The sequence below is a fragment of the Gigantopelta aegis genome, chromosome 4, assembly GCF_016097555.1.
Source record: "Gigantopelta aegis isolate Gae_Host chromosome 4, Gae_host_genome, whole genome shotgun sequence".
Lineage (NCBI taxonomy): Eukaryota > Metazoa > Mollusca > Gastropoda > Neomphalida > Peltospiridae > Gigantopelta > Gigantopelta aegis.
This window is the reverse complement of record NC_054702.1, coordinates 83,379,468-83,397,674: the sequence shown is the minus strand read 5'-3', so window position 1 is coordinate 83,397,674 and position 18,207 is coordinate 83,379,468. Positions and strand designations below refer to the sequence as shown.

The window sequence follows — 18,207 nt, the reverse complement described above, 5'->3', positions numbered from 1 at the left end:
TTACCTTTAAAATTCTCAGTGACGGTTAGTTATGCATATAAACAATATAATCTTTCTCTTTTTTATTTTTTATTTATCCCACTGCCCTCTTTCCTTTTGACTCCTTAGAATTCCATCTCATTTTTTCTTGATCTGGCAACTCCTATCTTTCAACTTCTTTTGCTGTCCACTTCCACATCCCAGTCCTTGTCTCTCCAACCGCGATAAGTGCTTGTCTCTTGTGGTTATCCATGCCACACACCTGTCATTCACCATCAGCTTTTAGCTGTGGGCTTAGTCTGACCACTTCGGAGAGTGTTCAGTGGTTACTTCTGGCATTGTTAAGAGGCACTTGTAACTATCTACTATGCTCCCCTACTACTAGCAGTTGTTAGTTAGTGCCGTGGGGCAGACCAGTTTTATTAGCGGCAGAGGATGAGGATGCCAGGTGGGTACAAGCAAGTATGCAGAGATTGCACCTGTGGAGGAAGTTGAGACAGGTACGCGATGGTGTGGACCGCTCAGAAGACAAGTTGGAGAAAACTGACAGAAAGGGTCAAAAGAGACTGAAATCATGGGAGAAATTGTCTTCTCATAAAAGTGGTCTGTTCTCCTTGAATGTCATAAAGCTTCTGACCAAGAGAACACGGAAACAATGGCTTGCAAGAACTGAGTTGTCGGTGAGCACAACCCAAGCCCAGAAAACCAGAGAAAGCAAGAAAACAAACAAAGCCTGCACAAGTATAACCTAAACGAATAAAACTCTGTGAACAGTGTTTTAAAATAGTATGTGTGTATTGACTAATTTAAAGCACCTGGTTACATCATTATTCATGTCAGATCGGTCGATATCCATGGCTGCACCCTCTTCCCAAAATCATTTGCTTTGGCTTTCGTTTGGATCACATTTCCTGCAATTGCACATTTATTGTTTTTAAATCATACACTAATAATTTCAGCAATTCAGTGGATAGTTTGTGTTTGTTTGTGTGTGTGTGTGCGTGCGTGCGTGCGTGTGCGTGTGTGTATATGCAAAAGAGAGAGAGCTGTATAGACCGCAAGAGAGAGAGGAGACCAATGTGTTTTCCACACTATATGTGATAATATTGGACATTTTAAAAACTTCTTCACTTTGATGCCTTAAATGTTTGGAAAATATGCTAGATGTGAATGAAGATTATTTCAGGAAACGTTAGTAATGTGCTTCAGAGTATAAGATATCTATAAATCATTGCACCTTTTCCTACAGTCATGTGGAATTAACATGTTTTATAATATTAGTTACGCGGTTTTTTGATAGGCGTATGGGATTGTACCACCCTCCAAAATCTATTTCCTGAGGCGCATCCGAAGGAAATGCAGATTTAGGAGGGGCATACAATCCTGTACGCCTGTCAAAAAACCACGTAACGAATTTATTAACTTTTAGATTTTTGTTTTGTAATTAAACTAAAATTACACTAACAGTCAAACTTTTAAATACACACATATTTTTAGTATGAGTTTAATAATAACATAACATAACATCAAATTCCTCAAAATATATAGGATTTTTTTGTAAACAAATAACTTAGTTACTATGCAACGTTTACAATTATGTTGTAATCGTATCGGTGGGGAAAACAAAATTTAAAACCCGCAGCCAAACAAAAATATTTGTTGTGTTGTACTAACTTGTAGAACCTGTAATAATGCATGTCTAGTTATTATTTAAAAGATAATTAGCCCAAGTTCTAACATGGTAATTGATTACGCAATGCTATATTCTAGCATTAGATTTTAATATGAGAAAAACTACAATCTAGCAAATTTTTTGGCCAAACGTGCTCAAGAAGTCTTCAAATAAACAGTAAAAATAAAATTGATCGAATTGTGGTATTCTCATTCATAATGAATTCAAGTCTTTTAAGAAATTTAATCAGTGAGGCGTGTTGGAGAAAATTTTGTCTGTCTCATCTGCAGTTTGTATTTTCATACAACCAGTCGAGCAAGTCACGTGACATTTTGTACACCCCGGCAAATCCTGTATTTTCCCGCAAATCCTATATTTTCCCTCAAATGAGATGGTGTACGTACTTGTGGTATGCATTGGCTATTGACCAATCAAAATGCATGAAATTTATCTAAACGGTAACAATTATTAATATATACCTTTAATCTCAATTACCATTGTTTAGTGTGCAGTCTTTTGAATATCGATTATAGACAATATTGGCTAAATTGCAACATGCAGTACACTCAATCTCATTTCACAGTACATGGCAGTTTTGGTAACAAATACAATGAAAAAGACTTAATTTCCTGTTGCACAACTTGAACAATGTGTTTGATATAGTCCAAGGATCATTAATATATAACCTTTTGGATCCATGTCGCTATGATCATTTAATAATTTGACCTTTTTGTTGGGGTATTATGAAAGTGAAGATGAGCAATCGTTATAATTTGTGTTTAACTTGTGATCTATCATTTCAAATGGCTTCTGACGAATGGATTTTATTAGCATATTATCTAGCTAGTAATCGCATAACATTGGTAAATTAGTAAATATGCACCAGATCAAAGAAAAGGGGAAATAAATTACCTTGATGCATTGGTATTTTGCCTTTCTCTCCCTTCGGAGCTTGCAATATCCTGTGTACGATGATACAGGTTCGAATAGACCAAATCAATTCCCATTGCCGATAATATTAATGTTTACTAATAAAACTGATAAAAGCAGCATATCAACACACCCAGGAAGTACAGCAATAAAAAGTGTGGCACCTCACATCTAATCTACCTGCAAGAAAATGGGGGGTCACATACCATTTAAGAGATTTAATTAATGTTTTTAATAGCAACCGTCATTTTTGGGGGTACCCTGCATTGGTTTCAACCTCTGGTATATACTGCATAACAACTGTAAGTGTATTTATTTATTGTCAATGAATAATAGTATTGGTACAAATAATCAATATCACATATTACTACCAATCACACCCACAGCTGCTTTTACTCCGTAAATATTTGATGGTGCACCTCGAACTTAGACATGGAACTCTGTTCTTTGGTACTATATTGCAACCTATACAGTGATCACAAGTTGGAAAAGTTTTCCTTTGAACTGTATTAAGTTCTATATGTTGTACAAAATTGCACATACAAAATGTAGAATAATATAAGTAGTGGAACAATTTTAAATTCAACCTTGAAAATATGCTTGTTAAAATAAGTTGGGAACACTGACATTTTAATTTTATGTTTCAGTTGGAAACTCAATTAAACATTACCGGTATGAAAATAACTTTAATAATTATCTAACACTTCAAAAGTGTTAAAACATTATTGTGAATTAAAATTCAAAGGAACTAATGTATATATGTTATTGTAAACAGTTTTAATATGCAGTGTTAGAAAAATTATGTTGTGTACTCTCTCTCCTACCTTCTATAATTGCATTTCATTCTATTTTACATGCAGTATGCCATACTGGCTTCAGTTATGTAGTGGCTGTGTCATTGGTCTCTAAAGGCTGGTAGGTACACAGTACCATTTTGTTTTAATGTGTCCTTTAGCTGGAGAAGGCCCTACATTCCTGCATATTGCGTATTGCTGATTGTTTTTCGTACAGCCAGCCCACTGTATTATTAGTAAATATTAAGAGTTTATGTAGATTCCTGAGTACGGTAATGGATTCACTAAAACATAGCATTTCAAATGGATCCAAGATCAATACCCTTATAACTTTACAGGCCTGTATGCAAGGGGGTGTAATGGGTGCACCCCCTCCCCCAATTACCAAAGGTCTACATATTTTCTATCAAACTTAGATAACATTATGTAAGCTTTCTTCTTCATTTTTTAGCCAAAGAATTTGCACCTCCTCCCACATTAAAAATCCTGCATATGGGCATGTTTGGAACTATATTCCTATCCTTAATTTGAAAACTGATGCCATTAGGCCATAATAAAATATTTCCTATGTTTTTATCCCTGCTGACCCAAGGATAAGGCCCATCCCCATTTTTCTTTCTATTGGTTAAAAAATAAATTTTAAATTTTTTTCTCATTTATGGTATTTCTAATGTCATAAAAATATAAAATAAAATTTCATCCATCTCCAACCCCATTTTGAAAATAATTTGGATGTAAATCTAGCATAAAATAAATTTATGTTATTATGGTCTTACTGGCAGTAATTATGAATGGTAAAACCATTAGCATAGTCTTGCTGGTATCTGTGTTTTGACAAAGTTGTAATTAATTGTATACTGGCATTAATGGCTTTTGTTTGTGTACAGTATGCTGAGAGAAATGTAAACGTGATGATGGTCCTGCTTTATATGTGTTTAAAAAGTGATGGTAAACATGTTGATTTGTGATTTTACCAGTGTCTGACCATTTAAAAAACGCCAGAACAATTTGTTGGATGTGTTATGAAAAGCCACTTAATTAATATGTCATAAAGATTAATTAATTTGATGGTTGCACAGTGCACTCGTTTGTCTACTCTTGTAGTTTGATAACCTTGTTTTAACAGGTTCACTACAATAATGACTATCTGAATTTAATCATTAATGGCGCTGACCCTAATAATTAGTGTAAAAGATTTTTTTAGGTATTTTTGTTTTTACCCAAGTCTTAAGATCTCACTAATTTGTGCATAACAGGTTTTTTTGCCAGTTCTGGGCACAACAAGGTTTTAATGTGTACTTACAACCTTTTAGTTAAATTATAATTTTTGGCAATTCCAGTATATTTCTGGTTGTCCAAGTGTTTATAATAGCTTATTAAATTGCATTTTTATTTTAAAAAGAGAGAGAGAAAAGTGTAGCCTATATATCAAGAACTAACGTTGAAGAAGAAAAAAAAAAGGAACTAGTGTCAATGACTTTTGCTCTACACAAGAAAAACATGTGAATACATTTAAGAAACAAAAAAAAATGCAAGGTTTCAAATTACTATGCCCAGTAGAAAATATGTGTGTAGTGAGAGGATACACACTATGAGGGATGGTGGGGGACAAGCCCATTTATTTCTAAAATTATGTATGTATACTACTCAAAAGAATTTAAGGGTCAGACGATATTTTCTGAATTATTTTCTGAATGTCAATTATATTAGCTAGACCATAATGTCACGCATGGTATTGTTCCATTTTGACGAAAGTGGGTCTAAGCAACCCATAAATGAATTAAAATCCACTGTCATTGACACTGTCGACTAGTTCTAATGGTGAAAACATGCTTACATTTGCACGTAAATTAGGGCGAAAGCGAAAGGTCTACTAAGTGCCCATAACTTGCTTTTTCACAAAGCGCTTCATTTGCACGCTTTGCACATGTATTCCATGTTCCCAATGCTGAATTTCCGTATAATTGGAGCTTGCGTTCGTGTACGGTGCACACTCTAAATTCGACAATGGTACGACTTCAACTGACTATCGAAGATCGAGGAAGGGCTATTGCTTGGCTTCAGGATGGCAATACGCAAAGAAATGTTGCTCTGAGACTTGGTGTCAGTCAGAGTGTCGTTGGCCGACTGTGGCAATGGTACCAAGCAACGAATTCTGTTCGAAATCGTCCACGTTCGGGAAGACCCCGGAGCACTACAAATAGAGAGGACCGCTACATCACCAATATGACTCTATGTCAACGCACAACCACTGCACGCCGATTACGTGACAATCTGCGGACTGCGACTGGAACTCGAGTGTCTGATCAAACCATACGCAATCATCTGAGAGCCAATCATCTACGCTGCCGTCGCCAGGCTGTTCGACCACCTACCACGTCACAGAACGGCCAGACGTCACTGGTGCACGCTTCATCTGCGGTGGCAACGTGTTCAGTGGGGTCGAGTGATGTTCACTAATGAGTCCAGGTTTAGTCTCCAGTTCAACGACGGTCGGGTTCGTGTCTACAGACGTCCTGGGGAGCGCTTCGCTGACGTTAACGTTCGACAACGTCACCGGTTCGGTGGTGGCAGCGTCATGGTGTGGGGCGGCATCTCTATCCACCACAGGACCCCCCTCTATGTGGTGGATGGCAATCTGAATGGAATCCGCTATCTGAATGAGATTATCCGGCCGTTGGTTCTCCCAGGCCTTCAGCAGATTGGCGGCGGGACAGTTCTGCAGGATGACAATGCCAGACCCCACCGCGCCAGGGTGGTAACGGACTTTCTCAGACAACAAGGTATCGCCAGGATGGATTGGCCAGCATATTCGCCTGACTTGGCCCCAATAGAGCCACCTGGGACGAATTAGGCAGGAGAGTTCGGGATAACCATGCCCCTCCGGCCAACCTTCATGATCTGGGTCAACTTCTTATGGCAGAGTGGCAGGCCATTCCCCAAGAGTTCTTCAGACGTCTGATCAACAGCATGAGGCAACGATGTGTCGAGTGTATTCGCGCCAGGGGTGGATTCACACACTATTAAACGAATGTTCTAATGTGTAAAATCCATGTTTGACAACCTTCAACTTTGACAGCATGTCATGTGACTTTCTTGTATACAGTGACGTTTATTTGTGGGGTTTTGTAAATATGGAACAATAAATAAAAAAATTGGTGTAGTTTACATCATCAATCTAATACACTCTGAAACTTATTTGGTTATAAATTTTTGACCCTTAAATTCTTTTGAGTAGTATATTAAAACATAAAAGTAAAAGTTTGTGACCTCAAATACTCCCCAAGTATTATAGTTTTGGTTGTTAATTTAGTGTTAAAGTTTGTTGTGTTGACAACACCAATGAGCACATTGATTTATTAAACATTTTGTAATTTATTACTTGTAGTCATAGAAGAAACCATTAGAAACAGTTATCTTTTATATACACTTTCGCACACAGGACAGCACATACCATGACCTTTGATATACCACTTGTTGTTTACTGGTTGGGACGTGAAAGAAAACAAATCAGAGAATGGGTCACGGGTTTATTCATATTGATTGCATATTTAGTTAGGTTAAAGTTTGTATATGACCACATTTCCACCTTTGGGCCCAGTGTTTTAAAAAATTTGTGTTTGTTTATTGGGGTTTTTGTTGGGTTTTTAAAAAATCCTTGATACTATGCTTTTCATCAACAGGTAAGACATTGGCAGTATCATACATGTACTTGTTTTGTTTATTAATTACATGAAACTTCATCTTAATACTAATGTGTGTTTTCTTTTCTTTTTATTTCACTTAGTTGGGAGAAGCTGTTCTAAAGCTGTGTTTGTTGGAGCTCTTTAAATTCCAAGTTATGCAGACTGATCCAAACTGGGCAAACTTTTTCTACAACCATGAGACAGGACAGGTGAGTAATTACAATTAATGGAGCTGTTTAATGATTACTTTAATGCAAAATTTGGCCATTTTGTACCAACCTCCCCACAGATAATATTTTGTAATGCTAAGACCACATCCTTCCCTAAAATTGTGTAATGCTTTCGTCACCACCAACACCCCACCCCTTTACTGTGATATAATTTTGTACCAGCCTCCCTATATAATGGGGCTTTTATCACCACCAACACCAACACCCCACCCCACCCCACCCCACCCCTCTTCTTGACTGATGCTATTTTGTACCAGCCTCCCCTCTCCCCATATATAAACTTTTGTAATGCTTTCGTCACCTGTCTCTGACAGCCCTTTGGGGGGAGGGGATTTAGCTCAGTCTCTTGAGTATTCACATCGCAAGATCAAACCACCACGGTGGATCCATTCACCTGATTGGGTTTTTTCTCGTTCCAACCAGTGCACCACTGCTGGTCAAAGGCTGTGGTATGTGCTTTCCTGTTTGTGGGAAGTGCATATATAAAACATCCCTTGCTGCATTAGAAAAGTGTAACAGGTTTCCTCTGATGACTACGTGTGATAATTACCAAATGTTTGATATCCAATAGCCGACGATTAATTGTGCTCTAGTGGTGTTGTTAAACAGAACAACTTGTAACTGACAGCCCTTTTTAGCTGCTGACCATCAAGTTACCAGTTTTTGTGGCTTCACCAATTGTATAGGATTTGCTATGATGTGAACAGGAATCTAGTTGTACTGAATGTGACTGTTTATGTAGCTTGTAAGCACAATACATTTCTGTTATTTTGAAGTTATTTATCCAAAGATTATGTGTGGCATTGATTACTTTTATCATAAATACATGTAAAGACAGTCAGTGTGAGACTTGCAACTTTGAGCATGCACCTTTAAACATGCATTTCTTTCCTTTAATACCCCACCACCACCACCCCCCCCCCCCCCCCCCCCCCCCCCCCCCAAAAAAAAAAAAAAAAATGTAGAATAAAATCACCTATTTAACACACTTTGAATGTTTGGTTTTCTTGTTGGCTTTTTTGTAGTTTTTTCCCCCAAATATTTACAAGTGACTCCTAAAAAGCAAGGTAATTCAGTTGCTATTTGCTGAAATGAAAATAACAAACAGTTAAAACTTTATCAAACTGTATAATTATCAGCATTTGTGTGTGTGTTAGTATTATTCATGGCTTTCTTTTTCAGGTTTACTTGTTGGATTTCGGGGCAAGCAGAGAATTTTCAAAACCATTTGTGGACAAGTATATTTCTATTATAAAAAGTGCATCACTGGGTGACACAGATGCAATCCTGAAGGGATCACAAGAGATTGGCTTTCTGACTGGATATGAGACTAAGGTAAGATTGGAACTCTGTAATGTCATTCACCCAATGCAAATTGAAACTGAATTTGACAAATATAATTATTTTAAGAATTAATATAATTTAGTATAGACTATAGAGTGTAATATACATGTAACAGATAAATCAACCTCCACTGAGAGGATTCGAACCATAGATCTTCTAGTGCTCTGTCGACTGTCGGAGCTAATAGGAAAATTCCCACTAGTTACACTGCCAGTGGGAGCAATTCATACCGACACTACTACAAATATTTATATATTCACTCAAATTAAAGTATTTTTTAAATTCTGACTAGACTAATATATTTTATGTCCAATTTAAGCTGTTGTTTGCCAAATGTGAATTCAACTGAATTTAACATTTATTTCATATAGGTACCATATATGCATTGTTCTGACTAGAAATTTATAAGTGGTGGAAATAACATGCTGATATCTAAAAAATTGTGCTTGTCAGAATTTTAAAGTGTCTTTTTGGTTTGACCAACATAAAACACTGTGGGCAAAACCCTGCATATGAAGAATTAATTACCAAAGCATGATATATGCCAACAATATGACAATAAGGTTTACGTCAAAATGCAATACTAGTCAGTTAAACAGGATGTTAAAACTGTGATTTCATGTGATATTCACTGTGTCATGTTACAGCAAAATATCTTCTTTTTTTATCTTCTCAAAATGACATAAATGGATATATAGCGTTTTGGAAATGAACTCTTTGCATGTTAAGAATTGAAGGAAAAAGAAGGAAATGTTTTATTTAACAACACACTCAACACATTTTACTTATGGTTATATTGCGATGACCCAGGAAAACTGGGTGTCTGGTAAATGGTCTAACTTACTAATGAAAAAGATCACCAACAAATGTTCAACTTCATCAACATTTATTAATAACTAATAGATTTTAACAGGTTAACAACTTCTTGAATGTATATGTATATGTCTCCTTTGCTAATTAAATAATCAATAATAGCTAAATACTAACACTAAATCATTCCAGGGCTAAATAACTAACAATATATTCTACTCAGTGTATTTTACATGTCAGGTGATGACCTTAAAAGACTGATTTCAATCATCTACTAATATTAAAAAAATACAAATAATGGATTCTGTACTAAAAAATCCTCCAACGCTTCACTAGAAAAATACTGTAGTCTACAAACAATATCTCAAATTGTTTATGTCAAATACTAGTGCCCTCGCACTTACTTCACTGGAACAAAAATACAAACAATATCCAATTGTTTGCCTAATCAGTGTACATGTACAAGCCTCGTGTGTGCACACACTATTCTTTATACACATGTAATTGAACTTATCAACTAAAATATCCACAATACCCTGGACCTACACCTTTATGTGCTGGGTATTGCTTACTCTATTCTCTAACTTAATGCATAGTTAAAACCTATTTCTATTCCTTAACAAGTTTCGTTTCATGGCCTTATAATGAGTCATGTCCTTATTTATTATACTAAAACATCTGCTGAATCTTTATTGTCAATTACTACACCAACCCACCTAATGGGATGAAATACTGACAACAACCTAACTGACTATACTATGACGTGATTATGACCACACTATGTGACACGATTGACCAGACTAACAAACATTGGCTGGATTGCTATTTATACCCCTGCCACATTCTACGTTTGGCGTAATTCTGCTATTGCTGGATTTCCAGCCACTTGCGGAATTTACACTACAGGTACAATTCCGCTGATCCCGTCAATGGTTGGAACGGCAGAATTATTCTGCCCTTTATTGGATCAATTGCCAATAACGCTAAAATTAACTCTTTAAAATAATAAACATATTACTTTAGCTAAATATACTAAATTTTACATATTTTATAACTTTTATAAGATATTTCTTGTATTTAAAAACACATAAATACATAATCAGCTAAAAATAGCACTTTACCTTTTCAAGGTGAATGTCGTCTGCAAATCAGCTGTTTATGACAGGAAGTATTTCAGAACGAGGCTCTGGCGCCATTTTCATATAACATACATATTACGATCTACTATTGCTAATCTTCGATCTTATTTCCACTTGATTAAAGGTGCATTATTTCAAATACGAACGTCAACAATAATGCAGATATTATATATAAAATACACTACTGGTAATGTCACACATTACCGAATCCTTACATTATCGTGTCGGACATATGGTTACGGACCACACAGTTACTGAGAGGAAACCTACTGTCACCAATTCATGGGCTACTCTATTTCGATTAGCAGCAAGGAATCTTTTATATGTACCAACCCACAGACTAGTAGTACATACCATGGCCTTTGATATACAAGTCGTGGCTGGAACGAGAAATAGCCCGATGGGCCCACCGACGGGGATCGATCCCAGACTGACTGCACATCAAGCAAGCGCTGTTCCACTGGGCTACGTCTCGCCCATGTCACGAATTGATGCTAAAATGTTGAGACAATATTTTGTGTAACATACATTTGTATATTCACTCGCTTGATTGAGCTAATATATCTACTGAACAAAATAAGAAACTTCCGCTAACTTTGCTTGAACTTAAATTTTTTTTTTAATTTTGAAGCGTTTTCATTCACTTGACAACAATGTCAGTAAGACAAGTAAAACAAATTGACCGAATACTACACGGGACATGTCGAACCATGCATGCACGTGCAAACTGAATTTCACGTTGTCGACAATTAACAGTGCAAAAATAATTGATAAAATTCATGAATCCTGATAATACAGCTCAAGGCTAATACTACCTATATGATTTCATTACACAATGAAATCTTTAACACAACAAATACTATATGTACAAATCGGAAGTTTCTTTTTTTTTCTCAGTATATATATATATATATATGAATTCATTCTAGTTTAATTATTCTTCTTATTTGTTTCTTTCTGTTAATCTAGAACATTTTCTATATACCGGTATCGAAATATTAATCTTTAAAGGAAACATGACACGTGACCATATTATAGCTCATTTTAAAAGAAAAATGATATAAAAATAATATACAAATAACTTTATAACAATAAAATACGTGTAGTTAACTTAAAATGAAGAAATTACGCTAATCAGTATCAAAGTACGATTTATGCATATTTCTTCGTGAGCGTTCGGAAAAAAAGGGAAGTGACGTCAGAGCCGCTGTACTCTTCCATTGTTGTTAACTGTTTATATATGGAGTAAGGGGCTTACGATCTTTTCAGTCCAACAGTGCCGTACTGTTCAAGTCATTAGTGCTTCATTTAGCAAAATTTTTACCTAATATGAATTTTGTTGACTACTTGAATTCATTAAATTTGTTTGCCATTTTAAAACGTCTCAATAATTCTACTTACAGGTTATGGAAACAGCTCATGTTGATGCCGTGATGATTCTGGGGGAAGCCTTTGCCAAGGAAGGGCAATTTGACTTTGGTGCACAGAGTACAACTCAAAGAATACAAAACTTGATACCAGTTATGATAAGACACCGCCTTACACCACCACCCAAAGAAACGTATTCTCTTCATCGGAAGATATCAGGAGCCTTCCTACTCTGTACTAAACTGAAAAGTCGTGTACGATGTAAAGATATTTTTGATGATATCTGGAAGGACTACAGATTTGGAGATGTTGACAAACTTTTGTGATAACAGTTGCATTTAAAATTTTGACTTCTGTGATTGATAACTAACTTTAAAAGTGAATTTGTATGCAGTGTTTGGAACTAAATTTATCAGTGTAAAAGAAAAGATGACAGAACCAGAAAATCCATTGTGAATGGCTTGAATGAGGATGGCTTGAATTCTGTTTACATGTTTTCTTGTTACAAGGCATATCCAAGGAAAGGTGCCAGGGTGATCTGTCCCTGACCAAAATTATTTTTTTAACAATAAAATGCCTCATTCTTGAACAATTTTACCATTTTCATTGAAATGCCCTTTTGCCCTTGGTCTCTCCCAAAAATGTTTTCTGGGTCTGTCCTTCTGTTATCAATGACGCTCTTAAGTGTAGTCTTGTCTTTTTCAGATTAACTGTAGTAGATGGAGGCTTTCATGGTGTTTTTATCAAACATTTAGAGCTGATGAGTTGAGCCATCACAAATTACAAATGTAAATAATTAAATTTTCTTTGTGTCTATACACTTTAAGGCAATCTGATTGGTCCAGAGGTGCTTACTTTTTTCGTTCATATTGATGAACTGAAAAAATTTAAGCCATGCCTACTACCCCACCCCCCCAACTCACACACCCACTGACTCGCACTACTTTTGTGCAACAAGCCGGATTATTCAGGCAACCATATTTAGATATTTTGAAGAAAACACACGTGAAAGCTACAAAAGCAATTAAAAAAATGTATACGATAAATTAATGGAAAATGCTATAGCAGAGTAGACATGTAGATCTATATGCATTGATTCAAAACAAAACAAAAAATCTTTCGCTAATCATGAAATGAGACTCCATCGGTAGCCAAAGAAATCATGTAGGAAACTTCATGCCTGTAACTTACTTGTAAGCAATGTTCTACAGCTGTTGGCGAAAATTAAACGGTTCCACCGACAGCATAAATGTTAGACACGTTCCCTTCATTCACTTTCATAAAATATAAACTAAACCCGAATAGGACAATTCCTTCCAATTTAACTAAATGATCTGTAAAAATGCACAGCAGCTAGAGGTAATGGTGTCGCTTGTCAAAATTACGTCATTTACAAAAAAATCACCTGATTCAAATAATGGTGAATGAACATTTGCATTCTGACGCGACATAAGTATCAATGAAGTTTACACAAACAATACTACAGGCGTATTTAAAGCTAAACAAAATAAATTCAGTTATGTATTGTTAAAGTATGCATATAAATTTAATTATAAGATTTGACCGCAATTATTTTTTGGTTCATGCATGTATGAACTGAAAAAACGGTGTGCACACTTTTGTATGACCCACTATGTGGAGTCATACAGTGTGCACATCGTTTTTTCGGTTCATACTTGCATGCACCAAAAAATAATTGTGGTCAATTCTTAATTGTATAACTAGGAGGGACAGTGATGTGTGCATAAAAGAAATAAACTTAAAACAAATATTTACATTTAAAGTGACATATTTTTAAATATTTACATTTAAAGTAACATGTTTTTAAAAAACATATCTACCTACAAATGCAGAGCAGGGTGTAGTTGAGTGGTTGGGAGCTCACCTGAGGTACTCTCTCTCTCTCCCCCCCCCGTGTCTTGTGATATTATAATTTATCAGTATGAGTTGATAAAAAATATACTTTTATCAATGAGTGCTGATAAATTATGATAGCACAAGATACGAGGGGGGTATTTTGTTATCATCCATTATCATTCTTGTCATTTGCGACAATTGTAAACAATGTCAGTAATGTGGGTTGAATGTCACTATATTTGGCAGGGGTAGACTTGTTAACTGGCAGAACGACAGTGGCGTGACATCACTAATGACATGTTTAGTGCTGAAACATGCACAGTAACGTAACAAAAGAAGCAATATCTCCTAGGAGAATATCGCAGAAGATATCGCAAATTATAGTGCCAGTGATATCTTCTACAAAAGCCTTTAATAGAAGATAAAAGAATCTCTCACCCTTGATGGACTTATGGTTTTTTCCCCAATCCCAACCAGTATCCCCATGATTGGTATATTGCAGGCTGGTGGTATATACAACCGTCTGTGGGAAAGATTCCTAGGAGTAGCCTATGTGGTGGTAGCAGGTTTCTTCTCTTTCTTTCTCTCAACCCAGGGTCGTGTGCAGAGGGAGGTTTTTGAACCACCACCACCACCCTGCTCCAAGAAAATGTTCATGACTACATTCTTCCCCCTAAAAATGTTGCTTGCCACAGTCTAGACCCCCATGCACAATTTTCCTGCACATGACTTTACTAAAAATCTCCCATATTTCTGTCCACTCAAAATGTAGCTGGGATGTGCCTGGGCAGACACCCAGAATCTGCCCTGTTGTTGTTGCCTACTGCTAAATAGTGCAGTGCCACTAATCATCTTTTAATTGGGGAGTATTCACGAATGTCTTCCTATCATTATGTCTAGAAATAATTTGTTACTTGGAGCCTTACATATTTCATAGCCCCTAATTAATATGTGGTATAGAGTTCAGTTGCATGTGCAGGAAAAGGAGGGTCTAAACTGTGGTAGCAAAGTTTATGGGGAGTTTGAGTTGTGCTCCTCAGGGAAAATATTGCTTTGAGTAGGGGGGTTTCGACACAAAAAAACCCTCCCCCTCATCACACGTGCTTGGAGTTATTTATGCTTAACTGCAGTGCATACATATTCTTCTTTACTGTATGCTTCACCAAGGCATGGAATGTTTATGGAATGGCATCATAGCACATTGAGGTGCGGGACGTAACCCCGTGGCAAAGCGTTCATTTGATGCGCGGTCAGTCAGGGATTGATCCCCATTGGTGGGCCCATTGGGCTATTTCTCGTTCCAGCCAGTGCACCATGACTGGTATATCAAAGGCTGTGGTATGTACTACCCTGTGACTGTCTGTGAGATGGTGCATATAAAAGAACCCTTGCTGCTAATCGAAAAGAGTATCCCATGAAGTGGTGACAGCAGGTTTCCTCTCTGAATATCTGTTTGACACCATATAACTGTAAATAAAATGTATTGAGACATTGTTAAATGAAACGTTTTCTCTTTTTTTCATTGCACATTGTTTAATAATCAGCAGCTATATGGTGTCAAAAGATGTAATTGTAACTCACAGTGTAGAGTAAAAAGGAACAGTCTCAGTGGTGTAGTGGTTAAGCCATCAGACTTGAGGCTGATAGGTCCTGGTGTATATTCTAGAAAATACACCCCTGGGTAATATTAGGATATACAACCCCTCCCCCCGAGGGGGGAATTTCCTAGGAAAAACACCTTCCTACCTTGAACATTTACACCCCCTCCCATATTAGACATTAAAATACATAATTATTTTCGAACAGTAGTATGTATCTGTGACCAATGGTAATCATTTAAGCTGATACATTAAACTCAAACCTCGCCATTCCAGAAGTTCATTCAAATTCAGATTTGTACTACATTTAAAATATGAAATGTGGAAACAAATTTAAACTAACAACATGACATCCCTCCTTTCCATTCAGAATAAACATGTTATAAGAGCAAAATTAAATACAGAGAACCCTCAAAACATGCATACTTAAATCCCTCTAGGTGTTTTAAGTCCAGAATCTTTCTTACTGTTTTATATTAGTAACCTCAAAAACAAGAATATTTGAATTCCACATAATGTCTTTGTCTTTTGAATCCAGTTTTTTTTTTTAAACTTGTAAATATTAAAAATTACTTCAGGATTATTCATTATTATTAAAACTGAAAAGTAATAATAGTCAACACAAGACTTAAAATAACAAAGTTAAAACTTTCAGAATAAAGGAAAATGTGGAAGACTGCTTTGTCTTCAAAACAAGCCGGGAGATTATTGTGACCTTATCTACATGACTTGTTTGTTCTAACCACACAACTAGTCCTTCAATTTTGCCGATGGAAGTCTGTCACAAGTTGGGTATTTTTTAGAGGGTGGATCATCAGCATCTCTGACATCACAAAAAATCATAAATCAGATATGTTGTTAATGTGTTTGAAAAAGGAAGAGTTCATGGTGATAGACCTTTTGTGTTTTATTTCAGTCAAAGCCATGGCTTTCGGAATGTTATAAAACAAATGTTGATTCCATTGCCAATGTTGACATGTTTGCTGGATTGGCATCCTGGTTGATGAAATGAAATCATAGGTTTGTAATCTCAATTGCCATTGTTTAATTCTAGCTGGAGGTTTTGATTTTGGATTATTGAAAATATGTTCCACAGGTTTAAGATCTGTGATAAGTGTGAATTTGTTGCCAAAGAGACCGAGATGATAGTGTTCACAGGCTCATACAACAGCTGGGGCCTCCTTTTCTGTCTGAGAGTATCAATGTTCCACTGGAGTGAGAGCTCAACTGGCATAGGTTATTCTGCATTTGTCTCCTGTGATTTGGTATAGAATAGCTTCCAGACCAACTGGACTTGCATTGACTACAAGTTCTGCATTTGCGTCAGAATACGCCATTACTTGATCACTTGTCAGACTTGACTTCACTTTGTCTATCTCATGGGTACCCCATGTCCACAGTGTCATGGCATATTTCCCCTGGGAGCCAATACTGTAGGAAATATACTCCCACCCACAGCAAGTTTAATGACTGAATGGGTAGGAGTAAGACTACTACACCGACTTCTCTCTGACTAATGACTGCCAACTAATTACTGACTCACTGTCCTGGACGGACAGCTGAGGTGTGTTCCCAGGACAGTGCACCTGAACCTTAATTGAATATAAGCATGAAAATAAGTATAAATGGCAGGATGTAGTTCAGTGGTAAAGCACTCGCCTAACATGACATGGGTCACAGGATCAATTGCCATCACTGGACTCGATGTTCTCACTTCTCAATTCATGTCCCTCGACTTGTACATCAAATGATGTATATACTATTTTCGCTGTTGGAAAGAGCATATAAAAGATCTTTTGCTGTTTTGTTAGTTAATTGTTGGAAGCAGATTTCAGATGTTAGACACCATATTGCCATAGTTTAAAAATTTGCTGAGGTGTCGTTAAATAAATGTTCCTTCCTTTCTTTCCTTTATGGCTAGTGCTCCGAAACATACAGGTACTGCCATGTCTGAAATATATCTTGCTATTAGTGAAAAAGAAGTTGCTTGGCATTATGTGACAGTAGAAATTATCTTCTTTGAATTTATATCAGGATTAAAAAATATTTGACATCTAATGTCTTATGATTAAACAGTGTATTGAGTTACCTTAAAGGCATATTGTCACAGACCACTGACCTATTACATGGCCTAACAAAGTATTACTTAAAAATATATATATTTGATTTGTCCCTAAATATACTTTATTCAACCATCTACGTAACCACCATACACCACTTATTAATGATATTTTGTAAAAATAATTTAATTATGGCAATTGTCCATAATTTAAAAACTAACATTGCTGATAGGGTTGACATGGATTTCACTCCATCATAGTGTAGTTAAAGTGATACAATAGCTAGATTAGGTCTGAAAAAATTGATGTAATTTTGATTTATTATTAATTTTTTGACAAATAAGGTTCTAAAATCTGTGACAGTATGCCTTTAAACAAATCTTCATTGATGGCGGGTTTTTTCAGTTATATAGAATATTTTTCTTTTCTGTTTTTAGCTTAGTTTTATAATGGTATCTAATATAATTTGAGATTGGTGGCAAATTTACAATAAAATACCACCTGTTTTACCAGTCAGAATTTTATCTGTATACATATGTTGTAGAAACAACATGTATAAATAAATGTTTTGTAATGATAATGTGTTTTGTTTTTATTAAAAAAAAAAATAATTCCAAGTTCTTTGCTTGGATAAATAATTACAAAATAGTGTGACTCGTAACTTTTCAGCCAGAAGCCAGGTGTCTGCCAAGTTCCAACCATAAACCATTGCACCATGCAGGACAGGACGATCATATTGC

General features: G+C 36.1%; 1 protein-coding gene across 1 annotated transcript in view; it reads left to right on the top strand.

Annotated features, from left to right (window-relative positions):
• Positions 1–12,541, top strand: part of LOC121371243 (atypical kinase COQ8B, mitochondrial-like) — a 78,708-nt gene extending 66,167 nt beyond the window's left edge. The window contains exons 12-14 of the mRNA XM_041496983.1: positions 7,163–7,270; positions 8,474–8,626; positions 11,988–12,541. Coding sequence (XP_041352917.1) covers positions 7,163–7,270; positions 8,474–8,626; positions 11,988–12,278 — 552 coding nt within the window. The 3' untranslated portion in view covers positions 12,279–12,541. The remainder of the gene's footprint in view (positions 1–7,162; positions 7,271–8,473; positions 8,627–11,987) is intronic.
• The last annotated feature ends 5,666 nt before the right edge of the window (positions 12,542–18,207 follow it).